Source organism: Pleurodeles waltl, chromosome 7 (genome assembly GCF_031143425.1).
Source record: "Pleurodeles waltl isolate 20211129_DDA chromosome 7, aPleWal1.hap1.20221129, whole genome shotgun sequence".
Classification (NCBI taxonomy): Eukaryota; Metazoa; Chordata; class Amphibia; order Caudata; family Salamandridae; genus Pleurodeles; species Pleurodeles waltl.
This window is the reverse complement of record NC_090446.1, coordinates 1,138,306,721-1,138,327,523: the sequence shown is the minus strand read 5'-3', so window position 1 is coordinate 1,138,327,523 and position 20,803 is coordinate 1,138,306,721. Positions and strand designations below refer to the sequence as shown.

General features: G+C 41.5%; 1 protein-coding gene across 1 annotated transcript in view; it reads left to right on the top strand.

Annotated features, from left to right (window-relative positions):
• The window catches only part of LOC138246028 (E3 ubiquitin-protein ligase TRIM65-like), a 134,491-nt gene that overhangs the window by 55,822 nt on the left and 57,866 nt on the right, over positions 1–20,803 (top strand). Inside the window, exons 3-4 of the mRNA XM_069200191.1 lie at positions 16,486–16,719; positions 17,426–17,603. Coding sequence (XP_069056292.1) covers positions 16,486–16,719; positions 17,426–17,603 — 412 coding nt within the window. The remainder of the gene's footprint in view (positions 1–16,485; positions 16,720–17,425; positions 17,604–20,803) is intronic.

Genomic DNA, 20,803 nt, shown 5'->3' with positions numbered 1-20,803 from the left:
AGTCTGGCAAAGAGCATATGTTCTGTTCATTCAGAAAGTGAATGAGCAGTAAAGATGTCATCAAATTTTGGATTTATTTTGTCACATTTGCTGTGTGTTCAAAGATGGAGGTCAAATGTCAGGTTATGTCTTGTTACAAATTGCTGCTTATTTTAACATAGAGGTTAGTGTTTACTTTTCCTTCTCCAAGCCTCAGAAAAAAACATTAAAATGTTACCAGGTCTAGTAACTTGAATAATTTACTCAACCTAACTATAATGCTTCTGACCCATAAACTAGTCTCCAATTGTGTGATCCTAGGCAAATATTTCATTTTCCCAAGCTGCCTTTTTCTTCATTATTGTATACGAGAGCACCTTTAGATATGTGAGCTCATCATGTCTGCTGTGCAAAAACACTCTTTTTTTTTTTTTTTTTTTTAAAGAAAAAATTTAAACTGGAGTATTTGCACAAACCTATCAATAGCTTCAGGAGAAGCGTCAAAGTATTACTGCTCGAAAAACACCTAAATCTAGTGGAGAAATAAAGACCCTTAATGACAGCAGAGAGCAATTTACTGTTTACAATAGTAAAACCTCTATAATCTCCAGTTAAGAGGCACTAGGTAACTGCCAATGTGCACCATGTTCATATTGACATATGTAACAAGTGTACAACATTGTTTGTAACCTCACAATCTACATATCAACTTATGGGTGAGGAACTTGTGTATACGTTGCAATGACCATCTACAAGAGTATACCTCCTGGAATCTCCAGTCACTAAATACTAAGAAATCACCAACTGGCATCCTGCATGTACTGAACTATGCAACAATTATGTAAGTCTGTTTATAATTGTATTGTCTATACAACCACCAGTTTACAGGTGGACATCTTGTGTAAACTGTACAGCAGTCTGACACCTTGAGTCATATTCGTGCTACATGAAACTTGCAAAATAAATAAAATAAACTTTTGCTCCATATACAAAAAGGATCTAGCCCACGCATGCGGTAAATGTGACCCCATGACCATTGCAATTAAGAATTGCAAATAAATGTGCTTTACCAAATGTTGATATATTCTGAAATATTTGTACAGTTCATGTACAAGCTACTTAAATAAAGCGGTGTTTTAGAAAAATATGACATTTCCTATAGCCTTTTATATTACACTCCCTATGCCCCAGCAAACATGTCAGACAGTTCACTTTATAAAAACCTCTAACGTTGCAGTCAGAGAACAGGCTTCAAAATCTACTCACCCAGTGACATTAACAGTCTCTTAGAATCGAACTTTCCCTTCATTCATGCTCTGATCATGTCTTTGCCCCGTTGCCTTTCTGCTCAATGTTTTTTTTTTTTTTGATTGAGTCCTCATATGTAACAAAAGACAGACAAGAGGCCGCAGCGTGCCCCAGCCTGTATCATGGCTCTAGTGCTCCAGTAACACGAAAGGAACGAACGGCCCCCATCAGCCTTGGGGGGAGGGGCAGCACTAGTCCGCTCCCATCCTCCTAGCTGTTCGGTCTCAAGACTTAATCATTGGACTCTTACCAGAATCAGATCTCAGGAGTCAAATCGGGAGGAGTCTAAATAATTCACACTATCCTGATGCCTGGAGGAGATGGTTCCATAGAAAGCCAAAAAGGGTTCCCACATTCTAAGGCACCTATCTGAACTGTTGCTACAATCTAAGTCAGAGATTCTCTTCGCTGCCAACAGCCAGTCCATATGAGTCGGGGGGAAGCTAGAGATTCACTTAATGCATATTTCCCGCCGGGCTTTCAAAACCAAATAAAAAAAGAGATGCCTCAGTGGTCTCTCCAGTCTATATGGTAAACTCCTCTTAGCAACCTCGAAAGGCCCAAATACAACCATTGGTAGAGTTATCTCATTACGCCTATTTATAATAGACAGGATCGATTTGCCCACTTGTTCCCAAAAAGTATGTATCCCTGGACACTGCCACCAAAGAAGGATATCATCTGCTCCCTCTAAGTCACATTTCCGGCAGTTGCTCTTTCCTTGGAAAGCTATTTTAGTAAAACTTTTGGGGGTCCAGTATGCCCGGTATTCAGTGAACAGGTGGTTCCGCCGCAAGAGGGCAGGTTTAACCACAGACCAAAGAATCTTCATTGAGGCCTGCCAGTAAAAAAGAAGGTCTAGGGCAGGAAAAACAAGATCCCATCCCTCTGCAGAGGTTGGAAAAGATGCATCTTCAGCGTGTATGAGTACCCAGTACCACTTTGAAACCTCCTTTTGTTTTTTGGCACTGTGGGCCAGTGGTTTCCCTCTCCCAAGTTGTGGAACACCCGGCCTCCGGTTCCCCATACGCCCAGGCTTTAATCTGCACATATTTAAATCTAGACAATTTACCATTAGTTGCTTCAGATAGAGATTCCCAAGAACTAACAGAGCCCGCACTAGCTAGCTGTCCCCACTGCATAATTCCTCCCTCTACTAGTGGCTTAGCTAATACATCCTGGAGACATATCTTGGTACCGGGAGAGTTCCGAATTGGGGCCTGTTCACTATAATACTGAATGTCCAATCTCATTCTTATTGCATACCAGCTGCTGTAAGCATTATAGAGAACTTTTAGCCTAACTTATTTTGTAGCATCTGGGGTGACCAAATTTATAAAGAAACTGTGTACCTTGGTCCCGGAAACACCCTGTCAGTATCTGAAGTTGAGGGCTTTCTGCTAGATTTGTGTACATAACAGGCCAGGTACAGAATTGAGATAATTTACAGCACTGAAATAACAGGATAGTTGTGACCTGGCTAAGTGTGGTGATCAATAAAGGCGCAGCAGTGAGGTAATGCTGGCCAAGTCCTAAAACAATCTAGCTCACTGTTACCCCCATGGGATTAGTTACATCTCTAAAATGGGGTACAGCATCGAGTACATATATAAGACAGATGCAACATTGAGATCATGCATCAGGCAAAAAATAGCTCAGGAGTATCAGCCCAAGCTAAAGAACTTGGTTACAGACCTAAGATGAGTGTAGAATCTTCAGGTCACAAGTCTGAATATTGCTTGGCGAGCTCAGCCACTCATCCTTCCGAAGTAGATACATTAAATGATCAATACAGGCACAGCAGTGAGGTAATGCTGGCCAAGTCCTAAAACAATCTATCTCACTGTTACCCCCATGGGATTAGTTACATCTTTAAAATGGGGTACAGCATCGAGCACATATATAAGACAGATGCAACATTGAGATCATGCATCAGGCACAAAATAGCTCAGGAGTATCAGCCCAAGCTAAAGAACTTGGTTACAGACCTAAGATGAGTGTAGGATCTTCAGGTCACAAGTCTGAATATTGCTTGGCGAGCTCAGCCACTCATCCTTCCGAGGTAGACACATTAAATGACTGTTGGGTCAAACAAAGTAAGATCTATCATTTGCTGTGGCGTGATGCTGCACAACTGTCTTCTTGTGTTAAACACTTGCTTTAGTCATTGTTGGTTCCCATTAGTTTATATAACTGGGTTTTTAGGTCTCGCCTAGGAAGCACAAGCGGTGTCTCTTAGAGACATGCTGTTTCTATTCAATGGGCTTTCTGCACGCCCATCACTTTTCATTGGTTCCTTCATGTGCCTTTTGAAATGCCTTTCTTTTGTGTGGTGAATCGGTGCAATTTGCCCTCCTTTTGGTGTGTTTGTCACGCCCATGGAGACTGTCCCTGTTACATGGATCATTTTGCTTCAGGCCATTTATTTTACTTTTGGTGCACTATTTTATTTTAGTTGGTTTCTGGCCATACCACGAGGGCTCATGTTTTCAGCCGCTCTATTCTTGGGCTCTTTGTTTAGTTTAATTTTAATTTGGCGCTCTACACCGCTTTGAGCTTTTCAGGCTCCAATAAATAAATAAACCCAGCAGAGCCCCCTATCATCACCAGCAGTCTGCCAAGGGCCATGTTGACCTCAGTCCTTGTTTCCAGGCTCGGGCAGACAAAACTGTGCAATTTAGTGTGTCAGCAGGCCTCCTACTCACGGAGGCTGGGGTCTGCCAACAGCTTTACTGTCTCTTCGCAGTCTCGACCCTCTTACCACACCATATTCCAGTCCACAGTTGCTCAGACTAGCACTCAAACAGACTTCTGTCTCGGGAGGGGTGGGGTTGAGTCAAGACTATGTAGTGAGTTACACTGCGCTTGAGCTAGTCCAAGTTCACATCATGTGACGCTTGCTGAGTCACTGAGCTGCTTCCTGGGTTTGGAATTGATCACAGCGGACCTGTTGCAGTGCATCAGTGGACTGGAGAGATGAGGCTCAGATTCATTGCCTGGAGTTGCCCTGTTCCCCTACTGCTCTTCCTCACGCATATGTACATGGTTTGCTGTGTCCGCCACTCCCCCCACAGCAGAAAAGCACACGCACAACATGCTTCAAAGTAAGGAATCAGAACCACTCTGTGCCAGCTCCAGCCCCCACCCCCTGTTTGTGCTACACTTTCTCTTAGTACCGGCAACACATGTGCCGGATTCCTCGCTTAAGTATTGCACTATTAATTGTTTTTGTGTATTCTTCGCTCTGGCTTAATCAGACTGCATGACCCAGTATGTAGTAATTGTATAGCTCTTCCAGCACAGTATAATGTTTTGCTCTTGGAAAGTGCACTTAAATCTTCTCCCCTGCATATTTTTAGCCACCTTCTTGGGAAGTCCTCACATCAGGTGTGCACATTTGTAATCGTTAAAAAGCCTACAACTGATGGCAACTTTTATTTTTTAATTCAATTTGGATTTTGGGATACTTTTGGTACATTGGAAAGTACTTCACTGCTTTTTTCATCTGTTCAGTACTGTAGTGATGCAGTCACACACAGAATGTTGTAGTGCTGTTGACTTGCATCAAAGCACTTGTCTTTCTGTCTCTGTATTAAAAAGCCTTGGAATGTGTCCATAAATGTTTCCTGAGGCAAGCACGTATTCCTGAGTCAGACTGCATGACCCAGTATGTAGTAATTGTATAACTCTTAAACCTCTGACAGCACAGTACCCAGGATAATGTGCTGCATGGCTAAACACTTAAAAGGTCCCAAAGGCGAGAACTGTTGGCTATGCCAATGTTTGCTATCTTTCCATTCTCCCCGGACCAACATTCCTAGAGCAGGTGGTTTACTTGCATCTCTCTGCCTTCCTTTCCGTTGAGGTGGACGAGCCAACAGATTTGACTCCTGCATCTGAACTTCATGTTGATCCTTCTCTGACCAAGGGGCATTTCAGAGGCAAGTGTGCTTGTCCAGCATTTTTTGTAGGAATATAGTCATGCTTAGATTTCTAAAGAAAAAAAACATGAAAGCTCAAAAATGAACACAGTGAGTAAGATGTTGGACGCTGTGAATCTTGTTGCATTGATTTCAGGGTTGAGAAATTACCACACACCCCTAAAGTTGATAACACCACAGACTAGCTTACACCTCATCCTCTTTTTGTAAATACCCATTAGAATTTTCTTTTTCCTCCCTTAAAATGGAGACAGAACATTTGTGCAAGTGCACCCTCAAGTATTTTACAGTAAACTCCAGGAGTCAATTATAAATGTAAGTAATGCTATGTCATAATGGTGCTCCAGCTGCAAAGTACATTAGTAGCAACGCAGACTACTAAACAATGACTAATAGCTGTTTGTGTAGACCTAGATTGGCATCAGGGTGGAACACATCTAGGAGGGAGGAGAATGTCTTGGTCAGGTCGTATTACTACATCTGAACAATAAACGTAGCTACAGACAGCAATCTAGTGCCAGTGGGTATAATGAGGATTGAGATTAGAATTTGAATAAGTAGGGTAGAGCATGGCAGAGGATGGCTGGGGAATTGATGTACGAGAAAAGGGCCTAACACTTTGTTGGGAGGGCAGATGTTAACGAGGATTAAGGTTCAATCTATTGGTTATCTGGAGGGGAGCTGGCTGGGCTGTCATCTGGAAACTGTGTACCAACTACAGCAGTTTCCATGTGGGAATGTGGTCGTCGTGATAGCTGCAAGCTATGCAGGGGGTCGACGGAGGCTAGAGAAAGCTCTATGGCATTAGTGTGTTACCTTCGGATACTTAAGAGTTTCTAACCAGGCGTTTCAGTCCTTGGCAGGACAGCGATTGTGCAGGCCTCTGCTTCTTCCAGGCGTAGGGCCTTGCTTTCGGTTTCAGCTCATTTAATAACCCATTGCCTTCATGACGTGTGTTGCAGACTATGGGCCTGATTACAACTTTGGAGGAGGGTGTTAATCCGTCCCAAATGTGACAGATATCCTGCCCACGTATTACGAGTTCCATAGGATATAATGGACTCGTAATATGGCGGGTGGTATATCCGTCACATTTGGGACGGATTAACACCTCCTCCAAAGTTGTAATCAGGCCCTATGTTCCCTGTAGCCTTCCAGCACCCCAAACTCTCTCAGGGAGCGCGCTCATCGTTCCCTAGCTTAATAGACCTTAAAGGGAGGCGTGGAAGGACCCCTTTTCTCTTTTCTCGGCCGGCAGTGCACCAGGAACCTCAGCAAATTCATCAGTGACGAAAGGAGTTATTTCTTTGATTTTAGTTAAGTGTTTTATGAGGCCGGCAGCAGTCAGTGTGAAATAAACGTTGTGATTGTGTTTCAGACGGCAATGAGAGGGTGAGTATGTGGAATTACTGGCAGAGCTGCTGACGTTTGAACTGGGAAAACAGGTTCCAGTCTCAGCACAGGTAAAGCGCTCCAGTAAGTACTTTTATGACGTGTTTGCTACATAAAACTGCAAAAAAACAAAAAAAAAAAAAAAACCTTTAATGACGTTTCTCGGTTCAGTTTAAAAACTCATTTTTAATAAATCCTTAGCACATAATCTGATGTACTAAGGTCAGGGCCGCTGGTTTTATGTTGCAAGGGAGCACCAAATTCTGCGGCAGGTTTGATAGACTAACTTATGCCACAAAAAAAGACAAATTATATAGCATAATGCGGTACAGTTTTTAGTAGTGTTACTTTATTGGTTTGTCATTTTCTACACATGATAAAATTGTCTGTGGAAAGATTTCACCTCTTTACTACCGGTTTAACAACCAAATGCAGAAATAAGCAACTGAAAGATGACCAGTCACCATTTGCGGAGGGCCTTCCGTTGCACGTGAACATGTGACATAAAAACCTTTCTAGCTCAAACGGATCAAAAGCTACAAAAAATGTGCCAAACATCTGCAATTATGCAGCAGATGATGCAGAATAACATTATCCCAGTGGCCCTGACTAATATGAAAAATTACACGTTTACATTTTTTAATTTTGAAAACACCTTAGCATGTTCTCACATGATCAGTGCTACATGGTTGACATCCCACATATTTTCAAGGCTCTGCTTCTGCATGGGCTCCCAAAACTATCGCTGACCCTTTGCTCAGCTGTCCCTGTTAATTTGTTGGCTCGCCCACCTGTACCTTGCCCCATAGTCAGGGCCATTGGAATTATGCGACAGGAGAGGAACAAATTGAGATTGAATTTAGTAGCAAGAAAAGGAAAGGCAAATTATGCAGTGTAATGTGGCATATTTTGTGATAGTATTACTTTTATTATATTGACATCTTCACACATGTTAACACTTTCTGGGCAAATTGTATTGCTCTGAGTGTTCTGTTTTCCCGTGGTTTATGTGTAGACATCCAATTGTAGAATTTAATCACATTCAACACAGTATGATATATGTTCAAGCTTTATTTCAAGAGCAGTGTTTGTAAAGCATTCTGCATTTTCATCATACTATGTTTGTCAGGATACATTACTGCATTACAGCCAGAGGGGTGAAACGTGTTGGCTTTAAGGCAGAAATGTATCCTAACAAACATAGTATGATGAATGCAAGGAATGTCAGGCCTGGTTCTCCCTGAACCAGAACACAAGCAACCAAAGAGTGGTTTTGCCCTGATTTAGCTATGATTTTTTAAGTGGCTCCTTGGGTTTAGCTCCTCTGGGAGGGGCTGGAGAAGAATCATACAAACAGAGTGAAACTGGTCCCAGGGCGGCAGTGATAAAGTTCAGAATAGAGGATACAGCGAAGCAAAGGCCAAACTAGCATTCAATGATTGAGGCAGGAGATTGGCATAAGGTAGAAAGGAGGACAAGGAAACATGGTGGAAGCTGAAGGATGAGGCAAAAAGACAACGGACATGAAGAAAAATAGAAGGGTGAGATTAAATAGAGGTGGATACAATGAGGTTTTGAGGAAGTCAACTGTGTAGACAAGATATTAGGAGGAAAAGAATGAAGGAATGAGATTGGGATATGAAGTAGAGAAAATAAAGGAAGAGGAGATACAGAAAATGAACAAGAAGCTAATAAAGACAATGGAAAGAAAGATGGAAGAGTAGTGAAAAAGAGAACCTATAAGTAAGGTATTTGGAAAAAGAAAAGGTACTGGATGGGAAGGGAGAAAAATAATAAAGATGGAGAGGAAGAAGATTTGGGAGTGCAAGGGAGAGTTGAGATTTGAGTGTAGCAAGAAAGGAGCCATGTATGAAGAGGATGAGCTATGAAAGTGAGATGGAAAAGGAAACAAGGGAATTAGCTAGAAATGGAGAGTAAGAAAGGGTATTTAAATGTAGAAAGGGAAGGAAATTAATAAAAAGGATGATAAAACAACCAAAAAGGGATATGTATACCAAAAGGTGACAAACAAGGATGTTGGAGACAAGAAGAGGAATGATGAGTCTGGGAGAGAAATATATTCAAGATATAAATGTCATAGAGTAAGGTTGGAATGAGAGGACAGGGAGATCAAAGGGAGTCTGTGGGAGAGAGAAGGGTAGGACATAGATTGAAGAGAGGAGAGCGGATGAGGAAAAAGTGGAGCAGAGCAGAAATAGAGAAAAAAAAGTAGGGAGGGGAAGGAGGAGCAAGTTAAGAAGGAAAAAGCTTAAAAAAAGGAAGGAGATAAGGGCAAGCGAGAGTGGTTGTGGTAGTGGATTGGGATAACAAAATGTGCAAGGAGAAGATAAGAGCGGCATGGAGATATCAAATAGAGAGGAATTGTAGGTAGAACGATTAAGAACAAGTTGCCCTAGTACCTATGGGCAGGGGTGCTAGGAGCCGCTTTTAATACCCACCCAGAGGTGAGAGGGGTATTGTTTTGGTTTGTATTAGGACCCATGGCACCCTTATTAACCACTAATTTCGGTAGCTTGCACACCACGTGTGCTTGCATATTAAGTTGTTGCTTGTCTTCAGCGCATGCAGCCATAGCTGCAGTGCACAGAGCACCTTTATTGCCACACACAAAAAAATTATAGGGAACATTGATCAGTGCCCATTGTGCAAGAAGATTCTTACAATCAAATGGAAGAGGATTGCGCTTGGATCAAGGGAATAATGAATCACTCAAAGGCTAATTTCCCCAAAATAGGTCTCCTCCTGCAACAAAGTGTTAAAGGAGTGCCTCTGACAACATGCCAAATATAGGTCTCTTGTCACAGAATCTGCAAGAACTAGTCCCTTTTTAGGCCACAACCTACAAGGCAGCACAGCTGTCTGGTTAGCTAAAGACATTTTGGGACTTTCAGAAAGTTAACCTAGAAATGCGTTCCACTCATTAATTACCATTGGCTTTGTGGTTCATAACTCACACTTTCTGGCTTCTCATTTGGTTGCTTTATTTGCTTTAGGCTCTTGAGGGTCAGTTTGTCACTTCTGTTGCCTATACTGTGTTTTCTGTATCCTTCCACAAACTCGCTTTCTGTTAACAGGCCTTTAAATCTTGTTCTTATCTCGTCTTATTTGCTGTGCATTAAAAGACTGAGGGCAAATGTCCGGTGCTGTCTTCCAAGGGCACTTTTTTAGTTTTTTTTCTCTGACTTCAAAGTGAGAGGATTTATGTGACAATCTTGCTGGATACTGGGGAGAAGAAAGAGTTTTTTCTAGCACATGACAACGTTTAAATGAACTGTGTAAGTATTTCAGAATACACCAGAATTATGAACGCACAGATGAAGCCCACTTTTTGTTATTTCTGAAGTGTGTTGGAAACAAATATGTTAATATGAGCAAAATGAATCATTAAACTAAGTGATGTAATTTCCACACGTTTTGATCTGTGCACTGTATAGCTTCTTTAGTAAAACTGTATGTCTGTGCAAATATAATGCAACACAAAAGGATGATGGACGAAATGCTGAAACTTTTCAAACACTTAAACCCAGTCATAGATCTGGGTTAAATACATCGTTCTTTTTCTCACCATGCCACCCTTGTTTGGACCCACCCATATGCAAATCAGTATTGACCCTGTTCCTCATGGGAACAGTCCAGCCCGAACTGATGGCAGAGGTCATCCCTGGACTGAAAACTGGTATCCTGGGGCCGTTTTCAGGGCATCACCTCTGGTCAGCCAGGCTAGCTTGAATCCAGTGAGCAAGAGACCCATGGCTGGGCATGCCCTGCCCACTTAGGGCGACTTTAGTAACCGAAAAGGATAATGGATGGAATGCTGAAACTTTTCAAACACTCACCCCCAGTCACATGTGCAAATATGATGGTCATTTCAGTTGAAAATGTGTTGTCTGTAATGGCAGCGTGAGACCACACCCTGAAAATTCCACTCTATGCCGTCCACTCTGCATCGCTCCACTTTGTCAGTGCACTCTGCACCACTCCACTGTGTACCACTCCACTCTATGGCACTGCATTCTTCACCACTTCACGCTATGCCTGTCGTCTCTACCCTGTACCACTCTACTCCATGCCAAAGCCCCCTTGGCTGTCTACTCTACACCACTGCACTCTTTGCCACTTCATTCCACCACTTTAATCTCGGCCACACAAATCTATTTTGCACAACTCCAGTCTACGCCAATGTACTCTATGCCACTTTGCAACACTGCATTCTGCACATACACTCTATGCCAATGCACTTTACTGTGTAACACTCAACTCTGTGCCTCTGCACACTACGGCAATCCACTGTATGCCACTCTAATCTACTCAGCACCACCACACTTTATGCTACTGGACTATACACCTCTTTACTCTATGCCTTTACACTCTATGCCACTCTACACAACTGCACTCTATGCCACTTCACTCTACTTTGATACAATCTACTCTACGCCATGCACTCAGTGCATCTCTACTCTACTCTGTGCCTCTCCAATATGTGCCACTCCACAACAACTGCACTCTGTCACTGCACTGTATGCCACTGCACTGTACTCTTCATCACTATACTCTACGCCACTGTACACCACTGCACTCTCACACTCTACAACACTGCACTGTCCGCCACAAACTCTATTGCACTCTACTCTGCACTACTGCATTCCACACCACTATATTCTGCACCACTCTGTGCTACTCTACACCATTGCACTGTCACTTGACTCTACTCTGTACGCCACTGTATTCTAGACTCTGCTGCGCGCTACTCCACTCTGCACCCCTTCACTCCATTCTACACCCCTCCACATCCCTCCACTGCACTCTGCACCACTCTAATGTACCCCACTGCATTCTACGCCGATGAATTAAATGCAACTACACTCTACACCTCTATACTCTGCAACAGTATACGCCAATGCACTCAACACCAGTCCACTCTACTCTATGCCACTCCGGTGTATGCCCCTCTGTGTGACTCCACACTATTCCACTCCAAAACACAACACTGTCTGCCAGTCCACTCTACAACACCCTGCTCTTCACTATCCTACTGTACAACACTTCATGCCACTCTTCTTTATGCCACTAACTTTTAGTCATACTGACCAGCAGCCACGCTGGTTAACATCATGGCTAAAACGCATTGGCAAAGCTTTTGCGTAGGTTTGTTACCTAGAGCTCACCTAGAGCTCAAACTGGATTCAGTTAAGGTTCTACGACATTGGGCAACGTTATGGCTTTGTACCTTGTGACTTTCATACTACCCAATCAAGATTGAAGGTTGTACTTCAATGCAGCCTTTGACTGCGAGGATAGGCCAACAGTTTGGCAGAAGCATGAAAAACATGACGTATAACCAAAACTGCTGAACCTTGTAAAAAGAGCTGCATGACTACACCTGGGTTCAGGGCAAGACTAATACAAATTATGCATTGACTGCAAAAATATCCACCCCTTTTTGGATTGAATCACAGTTGCACATTGGCACTCACTTTATTTTTTTGTGTTGGACATGACTGTGTTTTTACGGAAAGTTCGATGTTTTCATATTAAGGTGGGGTACCAATATCTCTACGAGTGCATGCTGATGACCAGAAACCATCAGTTTTGAACTCTTACAATAAGACCGTTTTTGTGAGTATTAGCAAGACTAAGGTAATGGCTTTTGGGAAGGATAAGTTAATTGCCTTATGGCTGGATTAAAATTGCAGTACTTATTTACCTTCAGTTGGGTAGTACAATTAGATAGTTTATCTACCAGAGTTAGAAAGTCATATATGGGTCTTGAGGCTTCAGTCTGTCTTTGAGGGGACTCGGAAGACTCTATTGTAAGTTACTTTAGAACTATTTTTTTTGTTGTATTGTTTTTTACTTCAATGACTGCTTCCCAGTTAGATTTCCAGGAAAGCAAAATACTTAAAGTTTTTTCATTTAAGAATATTCGTGCCACATGGCCTCTCTAAGAGAAGCGATGAAGCTTAGTGTTGTAATAGTTTCTTGTAATGTAGATTAGGTAGTCATATTTAGTGGTAATGGATAATTAGTATAGTAGTGGAAATATAATAGTTTGTTAGAAATTCCAGGTCATTAGAATTGGTATGTTCTGTTCCCCATTGTTGGAGATGGAACATTCAGACAGTTGGAGGCTGGAGGGTGAATAGAATTTGGGAGAGATCACTGGTGAAGCTGTGAGGTGAAGGTGAACAAAAGGGCTGTGTGGAGGGCATGAAGAATTGAAGCAGTGGAGATGAAAATAAAGTCTGAAGCTTGAAGAAAAGAACGTTGTATTCAACTTTATATCACTTAGCTTGTATTTTCTTAACTTAATTTCTTTAGTCGTGCAGCACAACATCTGGATGCTGTACAGCAAGGCTGGCATCTATTGGCTTTACCAGTGTTTTTTTAGGCAAGAGATGTTGACTTTGCTAATGCTTGTTGTGTTTTTAAATGCGCGCTCTCTCTCTCTCTCTCTCTCTATATATAATATATATATATATATATATATATATTCCGCTATTAAAAGTATCAGTGGCTTGGATGAGTAGAAGTAGGATTAAAATTACTGGTATGCTTAAACACGGACACTTAAAAGGAGGTCAACAAATTAATTCCAGATCCTGAAAGCTACTATGTAGGGGAAGAAATCTAGTTCATACTTGGTTGGTTCTCACAGGATGGAATCTAAGACACTAAATTGATGGCAGACCTACTGACTTCAGTAGAAATGTGTACATTGGCTAGTCACCATTAAAAAGTGTAAATTTACTATAAAGTGCAGGCATACAATTTTCAGGGGATGAAGCCAAATTTACAAATGCATAGATACAATCCAAAGTATAGAAAAAAGGTATATTAAAGTTAAACAATTACTACAATGTTGTTAAGATAATGTAAATTAAGTTTATGTATTTTAAGTGTAGAACAAAGTAATAAACATTATTTTGCACTATTTAATTTTGAATGAAATATTTAATTTGAATATATGAAATTATTTTTTAAAGATTTATTAAAATAAATCAACCTAAAGTAAAATGTTGATGTATTTATTTAATGCTGTACAAATTACTGGTTTGTATAAAATCTTTACATTTACAATAAAATAACTTTTTTTTAGATGTAATATTTTAAACATTTTAATTACATTGATATATTTTTTTAAGAAGTCAAAATTAATAGTTATATTTTAATATTATTTCCTTCACGGTGTCACTTTAAGTCCCGTCCAACATTATTTTGTATCGGAAAGAGTTTCCAGTACCAGTGCTTGGCCATATGTACATCTGCACATAAAAAATAGAAGAGGCAGAGACGTAGACCTTCCATATGTAGGTCAGTAATTAAATAGCATTTTTCAGTATGGGAATAGTACTATTGTAATATGAATGAACCTACTAGAAAATGCAGAAGCTCATGAACAGGCCCGATGTGCCTCACAGCATCCTTATGGTCGTTGCCAAAGTTTATGGCGATCTCAAAGTATATAGATCTTTCCAGATGGATAAGCAATAATTCTGTTGACATGGAGGACCTGTAGTCGGTAGACCATTTATACTGATCGAAACAGTGCTAGAACTATACTCATTCCCAAATTCCAGTATGGTGAGCTACGCAAAACCACATCAGCCACGTGGGATTATGGTGGTACGTCTCTTGTGTTGTCACACATGCTGTCACTGCTGGTTATGGTTAGGGGCAGGGTAATTGCTTCAGTGTTAAATGCATCCATTGGGAGAGATGTACAAACACTTGAATAGAAAAGCAGCAGCAACTGGTGTGGAGATTCTGGACCCCCTCTATCAGATGTAGAATGGAATAGGGCACTAGACTTAGTTTAAGAAAAAACATCAAGTAATGCTAGATTTTGATTGACATATTATAAGGCAGTGCTTTCCAAACTCTTTAGAACCCACAGCCCTATTTATTTATTTAGAAGGCCAAACTTTCACGACCCATCTAGCTTTTTTTTGGACATGAGACGGGCGTTTTGTAATTTTTTTTTATTATTATTATTTTTTTAATGTAACTAAAGCATCGTATGGTATCGCCCTGTCTTTTACAGACAGTACATTTTCCATTGAAATGGGTTCTAAATTTACACCAACATACATTTTACTGACAGAACTGTATTGTACACAAAAGATGAAGGATGGAAATCTGGTTTCAATGAACATTTATCGTACATCCATCACCAAGTAAAGAGTCTTGATTTGTTTTGATCCTGTAAAAATCTTTTTTTCTATCACACTTCACTTTTGCTTTCGTAAAGGCTGAATGTGTTCAGTTTATGTACAGGTATTTACATGTTGTGTAACAACAATTACATCCTATAGCCTTTCCTTTCACATTGCCCGTATCCCAGCAAGTTTGTCACAAAATTCACATTATTTTTTTTCCCTACCTGTAAAGTGTGAGGAGTTTTTAAACATCAATCCCATGTTGAAAAAAAAAAAAATAGCTTCAGTTTGTCAGGAAACATAGGCTCACACTTGACCGCTGTCTGTGAGGCAGCAAATGTGTAAAATAGATATAGAATTCAAAGGCCTCTTTGTTTATTGCTTGATCTTTCGTGTCCCACCAAAAATCGGCTGGCGACCCACAGTTTAAAAACACTATTCCACAGTAGTACATAGAGTATAGTGTAGTGTGTATGACCCCTCTGACCCTGCATAAATTGATTCAACAAGGACCAAATCGTCAGCAGTGCAGTAAAGAAAGTCAGTTTATTCATCTGGTTTACGGATGTAACTCTTTCCTTATCTGAGATTTAAAATTGCATATAACGCTGAGTGATGGCACACCCTTAATGTACATGTGGTAATCCGTGAATTGGGAAAACACTGCCACTTCCGATTACAGGAAGAGAGATATTGGCCAAAATAGTGGTCCTGCTGTGCAGTTAGTTTTTGTATTTTGTATATATCACTTATCTATCCAGAGTTTCGGAAAATTAGACAGAATTCGAATGTAAGTGTTTTGGGTGGCTACACCAGTGTTGGGGGTGAGGGAGGAGGAGTGATTGCAGTGTTTTGGGTATCATATGGGGCTGGTATTGCGGAAGGTGCTAAAGGCATGCATATAAGGCATTAAGACGTTCAAAATTCCGAGTTTTTTTCAAAAAGGAAGCGGAACGTATTTTTGTTGGAAAAAAGAACTGTTGAACATTGGTTTATAAATCAATTAAAATATACTTTTGGAACAACTACAGTTAGGCATACACTGAATATGCAGCAGTCTCTTAATCGAACACCTCCAATCAGCTTCCAGATTGCTGAGTGCAGCGGGGGAAAAAAAGTCGGTCAGGAAAAGATCAATGAAGGGCACCACATTGCTTTTCAAAGTCATGCAGAGGACCTCTCTCCTGACATCCAATCCTTTATAATGTATATGTGTTAGGAGTGCAAATGCTTTGTGCTCATGTACTTTTGCACCCTGTTTCTTCATAATGTATAGTTACTGTATTTTAGGATACACTTGTGTTCAGCCATGCAATGTTACTTTGTAATGCATCCATGGGCAATGCATTATACATCATTTAATCAGCTTCTGTACCTTTCTCCCTTGTAATATGTTTGTCCTGGTATACCCTAGCCCCGTGCTGTATATATCTCAAACTGTATACTAGAATACATAAGGTACATATCTTGATGTGTTCTAGCTACTTGTAGTCCGCACATATCCCTTACACTGTGTGCATGAAATAGAATCTGCTGCTCTATACTTGCACGTTGTTTTGCGTAAGTACTGTTTATCAGTATACACTGTGCACTTTATCGAGTCTGCTTGCTTACCCCTTAGTTATTTGTAATGGTTATGCACTGTACATTAGGCTATTGAACATTCTTTTATCATTCATTTTGCCCAGGACAACTCTGACAAGTTCATTGTGGGGATAGCTGAGCGTTTTGCCAAGCTGCACCGAATACTAGAGGAGTGCCAGGCCCTATCAGAGGAGGTCATACAAGGAGTAACGCTTGTGGCACTGAAGCAGGCAGAGTCGAACTTGGAAGAGCTGCAAAGCCGCAAGGATGCCCTGATGCAGCACCGTATGAAGGCAGAAGAACTTTTAGGCTGCTCAGATGATGTAGCCTTTCTTCAGGTATGTTGTCTTTGCTATAGACATTGGGATAAGGAAAGGGATCACGTGTGCCATCAAATAATGAAGGTGGCCAAGCACTACTTTTGGAAGCCTTTACACATGTTGATCCATATATCAAGCAAACCGTTATTTGATCCCATGAGCCGTCTCCTGTTTCAAATCTTGATACAATGAATCGGTTCAGTTGTAACGTTAAGACCGGATGTCTCTGGACCAAGTGCACACATCTGCAGTGACCCTGAGATATGGAATTTGCTTCCAATGAGCAAACTGTGCCCCCTACAGAAATTGCATATGTAATTTTCACAGTACAATTTAAGTTAGCACTTTAAAAAAGCAGTTCTGAAGCATCTGAGACGCATACAAAACCTGTGAAATTCTGGGGGGATTTTCCTCATGTGCATACGCAAGTATATGGCCAGGCCCCAGGACTGTTAATGAATATTTCCTGATTCCTTCAGATGGTAATGTTCTGGAGCATTGACTGATACCTGCTGTCAGACCTCTCTACTGTGCTTGGGTATTTTTCTTATTGCCTGCAGAGAGATTGTTTCACATGTTTTACTGATGTCTACCAAAAACTTATGGGAATGCTTTGGACCTCTTTTCAGATATCTAAAAATGTGTTTTGCTGTAGAGCATTTTCCTTCGTTTCACAGACAGGCCTAAAAAATACTTGTAACTACTGTGAATTGCTTTCATCTAGATGTTCCCTCTGCTTTCCATCCCGGGGGCACCTGTGACTTTGCCGGCTGTCGAGTTCCCACTCAGTCAGAAGGTGGCGCCCATTGTCGAAATTCTTTCCAAGGTTTCAAAGTTGCTCCAGGAGGATTTGGCCAACTCTTTACACATGGTACCCAGTGGCAGTGGGTACACAAGTAAAGGTGAGACTTATGAAGCAATTTGTATAGGGAAATGTGCAAACATACAAGCTTTATTAAGCTTAAAGATCCCCCTGGCAGGCTGTAGTCAAGATCAAAGACTGGGCCAGCTGACACCTCTTCAAGACTTTGCGTCAATACAACACCGTGACATTTAGTAGGGTTCTACTAATAGTTCGGTTTTACTGAGTAAATTGAGGCTTCAGACTGGTTTGCTCCATACGTGTTTGTTTGCAAGGTGGATGGGAATATTTGCATGGATGGGAATCTTTAACACCAACACAAATATTTCAGTGGATAGGCATCTATTATTGCTGAACATTAATACAATGTTGAAAATGATAGATCATGCAGAATGATTTACCACAGTGAACCACTCATTGAACATCTAGATACATTTTTGCACACAGTGTTTGTGCCATTTTAAATACTTTTTCATGCCATTAATGACTTCTCTGTTTCAGCTTATGTCTTTTGAGAACTAACAACATCAGATGTATCCCAGTGTGCAGTGCAGGGGCTGTTTGGGTTACAAGGGTATCCTTTTTCCACGGTGTCATATTTATTTGTGGTTGAAGTGAATACGAGTATGAACAATGACCTGGAAAAATCTTTGAGATACTGAAGAGAAGTAGTTTAGTCCAAAAATGACAAATGTAAGTTTAATGAGCATGGTGTTAATTATTTGGGACTCACTTTGTAAAAGATATGCAGCTGAGGTTTAGTAAAGGCCATGACAAAGCTGGCAGTTCTGACTGTTACGGATGAGGTTCAGTCTTTTGCCTGGGTTTCTTGGTTTTGGCTTACACATTTTATCCTATCAACAATATTGGTTGTTTCTCGGTATGTAATGCAGAGGCTGCTCGGGTAACATTGCGAGTGTCGTTTTTCCAGAGTGACATTTAGTATGATGAATGACTTGGAGAAGTTTTGGAGTCATTGGAGCCTTAAGGAAATACAGTTGTCAGATTAAGGGCCTCATTACAACCCTGGCGGCCGGCGGTAAGCTGGCAGTAACACCGCCAACAGGCTGGCAGTGTTCCGCCAGCTATTATGACCGTGATGCAATATCCCCGGCCATACCGCCGGCCCCTCCACTATACCGCCAGGCTTCAGCCTGGCAGTCATAATCCCTAGGGCAGCGGTGCAAGCCTGGAGATTGAGTCCCTGACTGCCAGCCTGGCCATGGAAAGGCTGGCGGTAAGGGGGAGTTGGGGTGCACCTGCACTGCCCATGCACTTGGCATGGGCAGTGCAGGGGCCCCCTGGCATAGCCCCATTGCGCATTTCTCTGCCCGAATTTCGGGCAGTGAAATGCGCGACGGGTGCTACTGCACCCGCTGCACATCAGCATTGCCATTGGCTCTATTACAAGCCGGCAGCAATGTTGATGTGACTTTTTCGCTGGGCCAGCGGAAAAGTCGAAATAGGGAGCCAGTAATACCACCAGCACTGGCGGTATTCTTGTGCCCGCAGCCTCGGCGGTCTTCTGTGAAGACCACTGAGGTTGTAATGAGGGCCTAAGTATCTTAATAGTACTTGTTTGGGGCTCACATTGTCTCTGGAAGATGGTCAGTTTCATTTAGTTCACTTTATTTATAATGCAAAGCAGTGCTAGAAGAAACAAGATGATGCACATAAAAATGTCAACAATAAAACCGAATAATAACAAGCCATACCTTGGAAAGATTTAAATGCAAACAGAAGAACACCGGCAGAGCCCAAAAAGTGTGCTACGCTATCCAAATATAAAAGTTATAGCAGGTATTGTTTGTCTTTTTGTTTGTTTTTTGGTTTTCAAAGTTGTCAATACGAGGTCCATTCTCAGGCTTTTGGGAAGTTCATTCCACATCTGGACATTTTCAGGATAAATGGCATTAACCATTTCATAGAAACCAATCCATAGAATGTATCTTTTTTTAAATTGGCTAATCCATGCCTATTCCTTTAACATGTAAATGCAATGGTTTCAGGTTTCACTTTCAGAAACATTTTTGCAAAAGGTTGCCTATTTCAGTGCTTTACTTCAGGGGACATTTTTGCGGATTTATCTCTTTTACATTGTCAAACTATTACATTGGATGCCTTTAATTCGCTGATTCTTCACTACCCATACGCACCATCAATCTCTGCTCCCTAAAAAACGCTCACTATGCCTAAACTACACCCAACCTGGCCCTTAAACTCTACCCATTACTGAACTCTAAAAGCCCTTTCTACCTCTATGCTTCACCTATCATGAACCCTGGATCCACTCATACCCCTAAGCCCCAGCCCTTGCTGAACCCTAAAAACCCTTTTCTATGCCTACACCACACCCATCCCGAGTTCTTAAAATCCCTCACCCAACCCATAAATCTCACCCTTCCCTGAACCCTAAAAACCCTTCACCATCCCTAAACTCCCCCATCCATGAACCCTAAAAACCTTTTCTACATCCAAACTCCACCTATCACTGAACCCTTAAGATCCCTTGCCATCCTAAACTCCACTTATTCCTCAACCCTAAAACGTTTTCTGCCCATAAACTCCACCTTTCCTAGATCCCTAAAACCCCACCACCTGTAAAGTCCACATATTCCTGAATGCTAAAAACAATTCACCACCCCCAAACTTTATCCATCGCCTATGTTCACATTAGTCTGTGTGCATGCAGATTAACTTTCATCCCCGCCCAGTAACTTTCTAGTAGCATGCACACTGCTCCTAATACGAAGTGAGGTACTTACTGTACAACCACAATAACAGGTGACTGGGGCATAGGAATGCTCTTTGGGATCAAAGATTGTGCAGCTATGCAACAGAGGTGTTTTCAACAGACGTTTCCATTCGTATCATCTGAGACACCTTGTAATTCAGCCGTGGCTCCGTGGGTGGTAGATGAGAAGAATGACTTGTTTTAACCCCTTTGCTGCTAAGCCTTTTCCCCCTCCTATGCTAAGCCTTTTCCTCCTCCTGTACTGAGCCTTTTTGTTGGCTATTTGGGGTAGTTTGCACTTAGGCCCCCATAACATTTTTTCCACATAAGCTGTATACGCCAAATTTGCATCCTTTTTTCCAACAACCTGGGGATTCTAAGAGTACCCAGGATTTCTGGATTCCTATGGAGGGGACTGAGAAATTAGCCAAAATACAGCTACATTTTTTTTTTTTTTTTTTGAAACATGGGAAAAAAGTGCTGCAGGAAAAAGCCTCTGTTTTTCC